The 13,802-nt window shown below is 52.6% G+C and overlaps 1 protein-coding gene across 1 annotated transcript in view; it reads left to right on the plus strand.

The window, feature by feature from the left end:
* The first annotated feature begins 4,842 nt into the window (after window positions 1–4,842).
* KIF2C (kinesin family member 2C) overlaps window positions 4,843–13,802 on the plus strand; it is a 54,433-nt gene continuing 45,473 nt past the window's right edge. The window contains exons 1-3 of the mRNA XM_082266476.1: window positions 4,843–5,105; window positions 8,968–9,062; window positions 11,916–12,020. Coding sequence (XP_082122602.1) covers window positions 5,042–5,105; window positions 8,968–9,062; window positions 11,916–12,020 — 264 coding nt within the window. The 5' untranslated portion in view covers window positions 4,843–5,041. The remainder of the gene's footprint in view (window positions 5,106–8,967; window positions 9,063–11,915; window positions 12,021–13,802) is intronic.

The raw sequence follows: 13,802 nt of genomic DNA on the forward strand, positions 1-13,802 counted from the left end.
CCACCTCTTAGCCCTTCACCCCACAACATACCCTGTCTACAGTAATGCAGCCACGAACCCAGGGACAGACTTGGTCCCAGGACAGTGCCCTCAGTTCAGGGACTGTCCCCGGAAACCGGGGACGTCTGGTCACCCTAGTATATAAGGTGACCACATGTCCCGGATTGCCCGGGATAGTTACGCAATTGACAGGTCTGTCCTGGGTTTCGTGCACATTAATTCCGGGACAATACAGTGTGCCGGAATCGCCCCCGCCTGGACCTGGGCCGAACTGATGCCCCCTAAAATAGCCCTTGCATCATTGCTGTCACTCATTGTCAGCCAGTGGCTGCAGGCTCACTGCCCAAACTGGTTCCAAGCCACGGCCCACCTAGCGTCTGGCAACCAGTGACGTCACGAGGAGGAGAGCGAGGCCCCAGATTTAACTTCCTCCTCCGCACCTACTGCTTAGCTCCTCCCACCTCCTCCCTGTATCTTCTCCAGCGGCATGCAGAAGAACCATCGTTAGGCACTGACAGTGAGAGATGATTTTAGGTAAAAAGGCAAAAAAAAATGCTGGTAGAAGAGGAAAGGACAGATGACATGACACCCTCAGAGGGATGGAAGGAGGACACATCCTTAGATATCAGGGAAGAGTTCATGCTGGGACTTGTAGTCCTTTGCTTTTGGGGAATATGACCCCCCCCCCAAAAGTGAAGGACTACAGGTCCCAGCATGAACCCCTCAGAGCTGAAGATGTTTCACCCCCGTCACCCTGTGTGGGAGGAGCCACATCAGTAGCCAGCGACGGAAAGCGGCGTTCACCTTCCCGGGGCTCCAGTGTGTCGGACTGGTGGCAGGCAACAGTGGCCAGTGGCACACTGCATCGGGTGGTAGGCTATAAGTGGCACACTGCATCTGGTGGTAGGCCATGATTGGCACACTGCATCTGGTGGGAGGCTATAAGTGGCACACTGCATCTGGTGGTAGGGTATAAGTGGCACACTGCATCTGGTGGTAGGGTATGAGTGGCGTACTGCATCTGGTGGTAGAGCTCCCGAACCCAGCGCTCTGTGAATTATGCAAATCTGCACCCAGGGCTCTGTGTATTATGCAGTCCTGTGCCCAGTGCTCTGTGTATTATGTAGTTCTGTGCCCAGCACTCTGTGTATAATGCAGTCCTCTGCCCAGCCCTCTGCGTATTATGTAGTCCTGTGCCCAGTGCTCTGTGTATAATGCAGTCCTCTGCCCAGCCCTCTGTGTATTATGCAGTCCTGTGCCCAGAGCTCTGTGTATTATGTAGTCCTGTGCCCAGCGCTTTGTGTTTTATGTAGTCCTGTGCCCAGTGCTCTGTGTATTATGTAGTCCTGTGCTCAGAGCTCTCTGTATTATGTAGTCCTGTGCCCAGTGCTCTGTGTATTATGTAGTCCTGTGCCCAGTGCTCTGTGTATTATGAAGTCCTGTGCCCAGAGCTCTGTGCACTTGATATCCCTCCACCTGTGAGCCGGTACTACGGAGGAAATAGCGGCTCCAATCTCACAGTCTTTACAGCTGAGCTTTGACACTGCCGCCCTCAGCCCTGCCGGGATATCCACTGCATACCACAGAGACCGGCACCACAGAGACCGGCACCACAGAGCCCAGCATACCACAGAGACCGGCACCACAGAGCCCAGCATACCACAGAGCCCGGCACCACAGAGACCGACACCACAGAGCCCAGCATACCACAGAGACCGACACCACAGAGCCCAGCATACCACAGAGACCGGTACCACAGAGCCCAGCATACCACAGAGACCGGCACCACAGAGCCCAGCATACCACAGAGCCCGGCACCACAGAGACCGACACCACAGAGCCCAGCATACCACAGAGACCGACACCACAGAGCCCAGCATACCACAGAGACCGGCACCACAGAGCCCAGCATACCACAGAGACCGACACCACAGAGACCGACACCACAGAGCCCAGCATACCACAGAGACCGACACCACAGAGCCCAGCATACCACAGAGACCGGTACCACAGAGCCCAGCATACCACAGAGACCGGCACCACAGAGACCGGCACCACAGAGCCCAGCATACCACAGAGACCGGCACCACAGAGCCCAGCATACCACAGAGACCGGCACCACAGAGACCGGCACCACAGAGCCCAGCATACCACAGAGCCCGGCACCACAGAGACCGACACCACAGAGCCCAGCATACCACAGAGACCGACACCACAGAGCCCAGCATACCACAGAGATCGGTACCACAGAGCCCAGCATACCACAGAGACCGACACCACAGAGCCCAGCATACCACAGAGACCGGTACCACAGAGCCCAGCATACCACAGAGACCGGCACCACAGAGACCGGCACCACAGAGCCCAGCATACCACAGAGACCGGCACCACAGAGCCCAGCATACCACAGAGACCGGCACCACAGAGACCGGCACCACAGAGCCCAGCATACCACAGAGCCCGGCACCACAGAGACCGGCACCACAGAGCCCAGCATACCACAGAGACCGGCACCACAGAGCCCAGCATACCACAGAGCCCGGCACCACAGAAACCGACACCACAGAGCCCAGCATACCACAGAGACCGACACCACAGAGCCCAGCATACCACAGAGACCGGTACCACAGAGCCCAGCATACCACAGAGCCCAGCACCACAGAGCCCAGCATACCACAGAGACCGGCACCACAGAGACTGGAACCACAGAGACCGGGACCACAGAGCCCAGCACCACAGAGCCCAGCACCACAGAGCCCAGCACCACAGAGACTGGCACCACAGAGCCCAGCACCACAGAGCCCAGCACCACAGAGCCCAGTATCACAGAGACCGACACCACAGAGCCCAGCACCACAGAGCCCAGTATCACAGAGACCGACACCACAGAGCCCAGCACCACAGAGCCCAGCACCACAGAAACCGGAACCACAGAGCCCAGCACCACAGAGCCTGGCACCACAGAGACCGGCACCACAGAGCCCAGCATACCACAGAGCTCAGCACCACAGAGCCTGGCACCACAGAGCCCAGCACCACAGAGCCTGGCACCACAGAGACCGGCACCACAGAGCCCAGCATACCACAGAGCTCAGCACCACAGAGACCGACACAACAGAACCCGGAACCAAAGAGCCCAGCACCACAGAGACCGACACCACAGAGACTGGCACCACAGAGACTGGCACCACAGAGCCCAGCATAGTCTGCAAAATAAGTAGAAAGGTCTGTGCATTAGTGTGTATAAATTGTTGCATTATGTTTTTTAATAGCCAGTTGTGTTGTGTCATAATAATCTGTCATGTCCTTGTGTATACATGTGTGAATAAGGACATGACATTTTCTGGCTGCCTAAGTCATATGTGCTAGGGGTGCAACGATCCCCCGACACATATCTCTAACTATGCCAACATGTGCCGTGTTCCTGACTTCTCCCACCATCACCACTTCAAATCACTGATCATGGTGGTTAGAGTGTTCCTTTAATATCTCTCAGAAGAAGTAATCCTTTGTATACTGATTCCTTTCATTTCATTATCTTCTGGTTTTGTTAAATTGGGAAGGGGGGGATGCGGCGGCCTTTCTTGGGGGGGGGGGGATGCGGCGGCCTTTCTTGGGGTTGGGGTATGCGGCGGCCTTTCTTGGGGGGGGGATGCGGCGGCCTTTCTTGGGGGGGGGGATGCGGCGGTCTTTCTTGGGGGGGGGGATGCGGCGGCCTTTCTTGGGGGGGGGGGGATGCGGCGGCCTTTCTTGGGGGGGGGGGGATGCGGCGGCCTTTCTTGGGGTTGGGGTATGCGGCGGCCTTTCTTGGGGGGGGGATGCGGCGGCCTTTCTTGGGGGGGGGGGATGCGGCGGTCTTTCTTGGGGGGGGGATGCGGCGGCCTTTCTTGGGGGGGGGGTATGCGGCGGCCTTTCTTGGGGGGGGGATGCGGCGGCCTTTCTTGGGGGGGGGGATGCGGCGGCCTTTATTGGGGGGGGGGCGGATTGCGGCGGCCTTTATTGGGGGGGGGGGGGATGCGGCCTTTCTTGGGGGGGGGGATTGCGGCGGCCTTTCTTGGGGGGGAAGCGGCCTTTCTTGGGGGGGGGGGTATGCGGCGGCCTTTCTTGGGGGGGGGATGCGGCGGCCTTTCTTGGGGGGGGGGATGCGGCGGCCTTTATTGGGGGGGGGCGGATTGCGGCGGCCTTTATTGGGGGGGGGGGATGCGGCCTTTCTTGGGGGGGGGGATTGCGGCGGCCTTTCTTGGGGGGGAAGCGGCCTTTCTTGGGGGGGGGGGGATTGCGGCGGTGCGGAGCGCCACCTCCCGGAAATGAGTTTTTGCAGGTTGGGATATCTGCACATTCAGAAGACCCGGAGTCTAACCAGCCATTTTTTTTTTCAAACAACTTTATTGAATTGCAAGTTTTAAGATTTTTGTTTCCTTCAATAAAGACCGAGCAAACTTGATAACAGGAAGTGCCTGAACAAGGAACCTCCATGGCGGGATCACCAGGATTGCTTTAATAAAATCTGATAACTTTTAAAATGACATCACCATGTTCTATGAGATTTTACTGATGAGGTTTGCATAAGTATTGACATCCTGTATATGACTGTATTATATATATATATTTGTATTTTTCATCTGAAGGTGAATTGTGGAAATCCAAGCCTTTTCGCACTGTCTACAGCTGGCGGCCATTTTGTCAAAGACAGATCCCATGTTAATATACGGCGGACTCAGGTAAAATGGCTCCTTATGAAAGATCCATGTATACGAAGAATAATTCGTCCTCTTATGATCAAAGATGGCCGGGGCATGCGCAGTGTGACTTTGGAGCCGTGCGTGCCGTGATGACGTAGGCGGGAGGCGTGCTTTGTTTAAAAAGTGGCGGCGGGTGATCGGGGCCGGTGGTGCGGAGCGTAGATCGCTGTTATCGGTACGGATTGGGGGCTGACAGAAGACGCGGAACGCTTCGTCTTCCTCCTCCTCGGTGTATAGAGAGACGTGCTGTGCGGGCGGATCTCCTCTCTCCCGGTGTACGGCGAGGTGTCAGGCTGAGGATGGAGCAGCTAATAGTGAGCAGGATGGTGACCGGGATGGTCATTAAGATATTGCGGAGTAATGGTGAGTACCGGGCCGGGCTCCGCTACACCTTCACAATTTCAAACACATTCCCCGCCCACTACGCCGGCCGCTGAGGTCTCTGATTGGACGGATGTGTGACAAGAGGAGCCGAGCTCCGAGGTGATTGGCTGTAGGGAGTGTCAATCACTTTGCTGTGTGCAGTACGCCTGTCCTACCGCCAGGGGCGCAGTGTGCAGAGACAATGTGCTGCCAACCGAGTTCTAATTGTAACCTCAAAATAACTCAACACACAGCCATTAATGTCTAAACCGCTGGCAACAAAAGTCAGTACACCCCTAAGTGACAATGTCCAAATTGGGCCCAATTAGCCATTTTCCCTCCCCGGTGTCATGTGACTCATTAGTGTTACAAGGTCTCAGGTGTGAATGGGGAGCAGGTGTGATACATTTGGTGTTATCGCTCTCACTCTCTCATACTGGTCACTGGAAGTTCAACATGGCACCTCATGGCAAAGAACTCTGAGGATCTGAAAAAAAGAATTGTTGCTCTACATAAAGATGGCCTAGGCTATAAGAAGATTGCCAAGACCCTGAAACTGAGCTGCAGCACGGTGGCCAAGACCATACAGCGGTTTAACAGGACAGGTTCCACTCAGAACAGGCCTCACCATGGTTCATCAAAGAAGTTGAGTGCCGTGCTCAGCGTCATATCCAGAGGTTGTCTTTGGGAAATAGACGTATGAGTGCTGCCAGCATTGCTGCAGAGGTTGAAGGGGTGGGGGAGGGGTCAGCCTGTCAGTGCTCAGACCATACGCCGCACACTGCATCAAATTGGTCTGCATGGCTGTCGTCCCAGAAGGAAGCCTCTTCTAAAGATGATGGACAAGAGAGCCCGCAAACAGTTTGCTGAAGACAAGCAGACTAAGGACATGGATTACTGGAACCATCTCCTGTGCTCTGATGAGACCAAGATAAACTTATTTGGTGTCAGATGGTGTCAGGCGTGTGTGGGGGCAACCAGGTGAGGAGTACAAAGACAAGTGTGTCTTCTTACAGTCAAGCATGGTGGTGGGAGTGTCATGGTCTGGGGCTGCATGAGTGCTGCCGGCACTGGGGAGCTACAGATCATTGAGGGAACCATGAATGCCAACATGTACTGTGACATACTGAAGCAGAGCATGATCCCCTCCCTTCAGAGACTGGGGGGCAGGGCAACATAACGACCCCAAACACCTCCAAGATGACCACTGCCTTGCTAAAGAAGCTGAGGGTAAAGGTGATGGACTGGCCAAGCATGTCTCCAGACCTAAACCCTATTGAGCATCTGTGGGGATCCTCAAACAGAAGGAGGAGCGCAAGGTCTCTAACATCCACCAGCTCTGTGATGTCATCATGGAGGAGGGGAAGAGGACTCCAGTGGCAACCTGTGGATATGACGCTTAGCATGTGCACTCAACTTCTTTGAACCATGGCAAGGCCTGTTACACCGCTGTATGGTCTTGGCCACCATGCTGCAGCTTAGTTTCAGGGTCTTGGCCATCTTTTAACATAGGCCAGGGATTTCCAAACTGCGGCCCTCCAGTTGTTGGGGAACTACACGTCCCATGAGGCATTGTAAAACTGTGACATTCCCAGACGTGACTGGGCATGATGGGAATTGTAGCTACTGAACAACTGGAGGGCCGTAGTTTAGAGACCCCTGGCCTAGGCCATCTTTATGTAGAACAATTCTTTTTTCAGATCCTCAGAGTTCTTTGCCATGAGGTGCCATGTTGAACTTCCAGTGACCAGTATGAGAGAGTGAGAGCGATAACACCAAATGTAACACACCTGCTCCCCATTCACACCTGAGACCTTGTAACACTAACGAGTCACATGACACCAGGGGAGGGAAAATGGCTAATTGGGCCCAATTTGGACATTTTCACTTAGGGGTGTACTCACTTTTGTTGGCAGCGGTTTAGACATTAAAGTGGAGTTCCACCCATTTTTGGAACTTTAGATCTATGTAATCCCCTCTAAAACGGCTTTTACCAACGGAAACTTTTTTTTTTTTTTTTTTGCTAGTAAATACCTTAATTTCTTCTTTATTCCTCCTCTCCTCACTTCCGGGTCCAATCAGCGATGACGTCATTCGGCGATTCGCAGTGTCTGCTGGGATGTATTCTATTCCAGAAATCTCGCAGTAGCTGAGCTGTACTGAGCCGTGCCTGCCCCGCCTCCTCTCTTCGAGTTGTATTGTATGAATGCATTAATGCCGTTCTCTGCCCCGCCTCCTCTCTTTGAGTTGTATTGTATGAATACAACTCAATGAGAGGAGGCGGGGCGGAGGCGGGGCAGAGAACGGCCTTAATGCATTCATACAATACAACTCGAAGAGAGGAGGCGGGGCAGGCACGGCTCAGTACAGATACAGCTACTGCGAGATTTCTGGAATGGAATACATCCCAGCAGACACTGCGAATCGCCGAATGACGTCATCGCCGATCGGACCCGGAAGTGAGGAGAGGAGGAATAAAGCAGAAATTAAGGTATTTACTAGCAAAAAAAAAAAAGTTTCCATTGGTAAAAGCCGTTTTAAAGGGGATTACATACATCTAAAGTTCCAAAAATGGGTGCAACTCCACTTTAATGGCTGTGTGGTGGGGGGTGGGGCTCCAGCCGCGTCACTCATTCATTCAGATTTCTGCAAATTAACCACTTCCCACCCAAAAAAAAACAATGTACCTGTATGTCACTGGAAGTGGTTGTAGCGGGTGATGTGCAGCTAGAGGTGTCACCCTGTTAATGTTTTTTAGAGCGGACGATCAGCTTTCAGGCGATTATAAGTGATGCGGCTAATCAGCTGCTTGGCTGATATCACAAGGAGCGCAAGGGGACGTGTCCCCTCCCACTAATATCTTTCACAATAAATTGGGCTAACTTTACTGTGTTTTTTTTATTTATTTATTTTTTCCAGTGAAGTATTTTTTCCCCCCAAAAAATTGAAAGACCGCTGTGCTATAGTGTGACATAAATGACCACTATTTTATTCTCGAGTCTTTGCCCCAAAAAAAAAAGTTTGGGGGTTCTAAAAGCTCTGAACAAACTGTTTTTTACCTTGTAAACAACAAATGTCAGTAATAGGTTTTGGTTCTTAAGTGGTTAAAGTACGAGATCCGGCGGCCTTTGCGGCTGTCTGCTTGTAGATCTCGGTGAACGGCCGCGGTGCTGATTATTTTTTAGTTGCACCCACAATCTGATCCCGGGTACTATGCAGGGCTCCTGCAGGCGGTCTCCCCCGTACAGCAAGATGCTTCCTGGTAATGTGTAACTGCTTGGCTGTACGGGGGAGACCGCCTGCAGGAGCCCTGCATAGTCCCCGGGATCAGATTGTGGGTGCAATGCTTTCCTGGCTCCCTACTAAAAAATGCGGCTTCTTCTTCTTTTTTTTCCCTTTTTTAAAGGGAAACGTAGCCTTTCAAACCCATTTTTATATTTTCACTCTTATTTGTGCCCTTTTGGATGAGAAAAAAAAGAACGGTCCAAATGACAGTTTTTGGAACAATTTTCTGGCTTGTGTATGGACAGCCTATGACTGGTGGAGGAGTCAGGAGGGGTAACCAATCAGGATGAACTCTTTAGAAATTCTTTAACTATTGGCAGTTAGATACATGGGAGTGCCGGAGGTCCTCATGGGAGTGTTTGGGAGGGATTGGTTGGCTATACTTTCCTGGGGATGAGCCGGCCCTAGAGGAGTTGGTGTGATCCGTCTGTCTTCATGATTGGTGTCCATGATGATGGGGGGGGGGGAGAGAGAGACCCCTTGTGTTGGTACCAATTTGTATGTTTTATATATATATATATATATATATATATAATCTCTTGACTGTCACTCTCATTACATCCATTGTGTGTTCCAGGGCTGATCCACAATGCCAGCGTGACCTCCATCAACCCGGACCGGGCCTCCGTCCATGTGGAGTGGAAGGAAGCGGATACAAGTAAGGGGAAGGAGGTGAGTGCTCCCTATATTATAGATGAAGAGGACCTGTCAGGGAGATAAAATGTAATACGAACCTGGGGGGGGGGGGGGGTGTAGAGGGGGCGCCTGGTGGTTCCCTTGGGGCAGTGCAGGCTATGAAGTTGTTATAATGGCTTGAAAAGTCACATGACAAGTTCATCACCTTTATTTTCCTGGGGGTCACCAGAGATCTTCTTCTGCTAGGAGCTCCCATTAACCCCCCCCCCCCCACTCTCTGCTGGGAGTTACCTGAGATTGAATTGCCTGTCATACTCACTGGGATTACCGCAGGGCTTCTATTGGCTGCTTTAACCATACTGGAGTCACAAGCGCACTTCCGCTGCCCAGCTTATACCCTCCTGGGGTCACCAGAGGTCTTCTATAGACCCCCCATGTGGTCACCTGAGAGCTTCTCCTGCCTGCTATACTCTTCTGGGGTGACCAGAGTCCAATGCCTGCTATAACTTGCAGCAGTCATTGGTTTCCATTGCCTGCAAAATCCGGTTGGGGGTCACCTGGGAGTTTCTAGCACCTCTGCTTCCTAATATTCCCTGCTGGGGTCACCAAAGCTGGCATTGCCTGATATACCTTCCTGGGGTCAGCAGGGAGCTTCCATTGTCTGCAATACTCTGCAGGGGGTCACAGGTGAGCTCCTATTGTCTGTAATACTCTGCTGGGGTCCCCAGATGGCTCCGGTTATCTGCAGTATATTTCTGGGGTCAGCAGGGAGCTTCCATTGCCTGCTATGTTCTGCTGGACTCACCTGTGTCTCCATTGCCTGCAACACCTTGCGGGGGGGGGGGGGGGGGGGTCACCAGGGGACTTGCATTGCGTACAACACCTTGCGGGGGGGGGGGGTCACCAGAGGACTTGCATTGTGTACAACCCCTTGCGGGGGGGGGGGGGTCACCAGAGGACTTGCATTGTGTACAACCCCTTGCGGGGGGGGGGGGTCACCAGAGGACTTGCATTGTGTACAACCCCTTGCGGGGGGGGGGGGTCACCAGAGGACTTGCATTGTGTACAACACCTTGCGGGGGGGTCACCAGAGGACTTGCATTGTGTACAACACCTTGCGGGGGGGGTCACCAGAGGACTTGCATTGCGTACAACACCTTGCGGCGGGGTCACCAGAGGACTTGCATTGCGTACAACACCTTGCGGCGGGGTCACCAGAGGACTTGCATTGCGTACAACACCTTGCGGGGGGTCACCAGAGAATGGTCAATTGTCTTTTCTTTATATGCTATATGTCCTGTGTACCTAAATGGCCGCCTGGGGTGCCAAATGGGAGGCTGTGCCCGGCAGGTAAAGGGGATTGACTGTTCACTTTATTCCCCTCCAGAGGGCGCTGTTTCACAGATGTTAAGATGATTGACCTCTCTATTTTAGATCTTACACATTTTTTTTTTTTTTTTCTCCCACCAATCCAGTTTGTTCATACTGATGCTGACTGCACATCTATCCATAAACTGTAAACAGGATTGCAGTCCCCCCCCCCCCCCCCATACACACTTCAGCCTGTTTAGAAGAGATTTTCCTGCTCACCAATCGCCATCTTATTGGACTTTTCCAGTTATGACTTGATTGCGTCTCGTGTCCACTTCACCCCAGGATGTTGGGAAGATTGGGGAGTTGCTGTGGGTGTCAGGGAACATGGGATGGTGTCAGGGAACACGGGGCGTGGGATGGTGTCAGGGAACGCTGGGTGTGGGATGGTGTCAGGGAACGCGGGGCGATGCTTTCCTGAAATAACTGGAGGTAATCCAACACCTTCCCAGCAGCCGTCATCCGATTAGAGATTTACTAAGATTAGCTGCTGGGATGTGAGGATGAACCGGCAGTGCGGGGGCTGTGCACACACCGGGGGTCAGGGGACCTGCTGAGACGGGCCGTCCTGAGGATTTACCTGTAACCAGAGTGACTGGACCCATTGCCCCTCTCCCACTGAGCTGGTGGGGGGGGTTTGTGTTTTTTTTTTTTTTTCGGGATGGGACGAAATATACGGTAAGTACACCTAAAATCTGCAATAAAAGTATCCAAAATGGCCCATCCACCAAAACCTGATATTTCAATGCTTAGTATTTACCCCTCTGCCTCCCCCTCTTCTTTTATCTCTATTGGGAAGTTCTTGAGTCTGTTCACCCACTGTGCCTATTTTGAGGGGTTCTCACCATCCCTGTGCTGAGTTCCCGGGTCTGTACACCCACTGTGCCCATTATGAGGGGTTCCCACCATCCCTGTGCTGAGTTCCTGGGTCTGTACACCCACTGTGCCCATTATGAGGGGTTCCCACCATCCCTGTGCTGAGTTCCCGGGTCTCTACACCCACTGTGCCCATTATGAGGAGTTCTCACCATCCCTGTGCTGAGTTCCCGGGTCTCTACACCCGCTGTGCCCATTATGAGGGGTTCCCACCATCCCTGTGCTGGGTTCCCAGGTCTGTACACCTGCTGTGCCCATTATGAGGGGTTCTCTCCATCCCTGTGCTGAGTTCCCGGGTCTGTACACCCGCTGTGCCCATTATGAGGGGTTCCCACCATCCCTGTGCTGGGTTGCAGAGATTGCCATGAAATATATTCTAATCTCCTATGATCTCGGGGCCACTGAGTGACCTAACCGCAGGGGGCGGGTCCTTCACAGGAAGTGGGGATGACTGATGCTGGGTGTCATACAGACCAGTGCTGGTCCATGAAGCATGGTGGATTGGGGGGGGGGGGGGGGTGATGGGGGGGTGGGGGGTGGTGCTGGTGGGAGGGGTCCAGCCTGAAATGTCCTCCATACGGAATATCTCCAGAGATGGGCTCTGTCTATTGGTCGAAGCTCTGATCTCTCCTCTGATTGCAGATTTTGTTCTCGGATGTTGTGGCGGTGAATCCAGAACTGCTTGAAGCTGCGTATGACCCCCCCAGTAAGGAGAATATGCCACCACAGAGGAACATGGCCGCACAGGTAAGGTGGGGGGGGGGGGGGTTACACCATCAGACTGCAGCTTTGTCCCTGATCACCTCATTGGGCTGTGGATATCCTCCATGCTGCTGAGCTCCTCCTGCAGGAAAACTAACTTAAAAATCGCCCACTTCTAGTCCCCAGGACCTGAAACATGTAAGATGGATAGCTGCTTCTTCAGGTGGCGATGTGTTGTGTGCCTGTCTGGGATTTTCTATAGACAGTAATGCAGTAATAACTTTTCCAAGTCTAGAGAAAATGAAAAGTCCTGGTGAGAGTCGGGCTTAAGTTCGGTTCAAGCTGGAATTCCGCTTTAGTCACTGCACCCCCCCCCCCCCCCCAATCCCTATGGTGGCTAACCTGTGTTAAAGACAGATGTGTATATATTTAACCTATTTTCAGCCTGCTCCGGTCCTGTCATTTTACCCCCCTACAGCAGCTGCAGGGAAGAGGGAGTGCGACAGTAGTTGAGCCGTTGAATCCTATGGGTAATGTCCCCAACCCGGGCATATGATCCAGCTCCCCTGTGTCAACTAGCAGTTGGCAGGGGAGAGGAGAGCGGTTGGGCCGTTGAAGCCTCTGGGTAATGTCCTCATTCCAGTCATATGATCCTGCTCCCCTGTGTCAGCAGCTGCAGGGGAGAGGAAAGAACGCTGACAACTGTTGGGCCATTGAAGCCTATAAGTGATGTCACCACTCCAGTCTTATGATCTGGCTCCCCTGTGTCGCAGCTGCTTCAGGGGAGAGGAGTGGGCACTGACAACGGTTGGGCCATTGAAGTCTGAGTAATGTCTTCGCTCCAGTTATATGATCCAACTCTTCTGTGTCAGGCAGCGACAGCTGCAGGTCAGAGGAAGAAGTGTTGAAAGCGGATTGGCTGTTGAAGCCTTTTGGTGCCGTCACTGTTCCAGGCTCTACCAGCAGCTGCCAGTGCTCTCTCCTCTCCCCTGCAGCTGACTGACACAGGAGATCACATGACCGGCTGGTAAGCCTGGAGCAGTGGTCACCCATGGGCTTCAATGGCTCAACTGTTAGCACTCTCTCTCTTCTCCCCTGCAGCTGCTTTAGGGGATCACATGTCTCTGGTCAGTTCCTGTGCTGGTGACACATCTTTCTTCTGTATTGGTTCCAGTGGTCACCAGGACAAAGTGGGTTGAATCCCCCTAACGGGGACACAGACAGCGATGCAAACCTGAAAAGACCACCTAAACCTTCTCCAAATTTCACATTATCACATCTCCAAAATCGCACAATTTCCAGTGTGACCTTGGAGCGAGTTTCCACTCAATGGATCCGTGTCATCAAAAGTTGAACCAAAGTGCAGAAACCTTTTCAAAGTTACTGCGACTTACAGATATCAAAATACCCCCTTATAGGAAATTGGGAGGGGGGGGGGGTGTCTGATAGCAATATTGTACTCTTTCCTATTATAAGCTGAAATAGGCAGAGAAGCATTGAAAGGAAGAGATAAATGTCCGGTATTGATCCCAGAAATGACAGATAAGAAATGGGAGGAGATGTATTCTTCACATTTGGTTGTATCGCCAATAGATAATAAAATAGGATGACACAATTGTTTATAACGCCCCAAATATCTTCGCCCTATTAGATGATATAAAATGGGTAGAAGGCCAACATCAGAACGTTTGCGATGTCGTCAAGATGAAGCGGATTTCTGCCACTTGGTTTGGTCATGTAGAGAGGCAATGGGAGATTTGGAGTAAAGTCATAAAAAACCAAAAACTATCTGAAAGGAATGAAGACCGGTACCTTGACCCCTGAAGT

This window comes from Pelophylax lessonae (assembly GCF_965119305.1).
Source record: "Pelophylax lessonae genome assembly, chromosome: 8".
In the NCBI taxonomy this organism is placed as follows: Eukaryota; Metazoa; Chordata; class Amphibia; order Anura; family Ranidae; genus Pelophylax; species Pelophylax lessonae.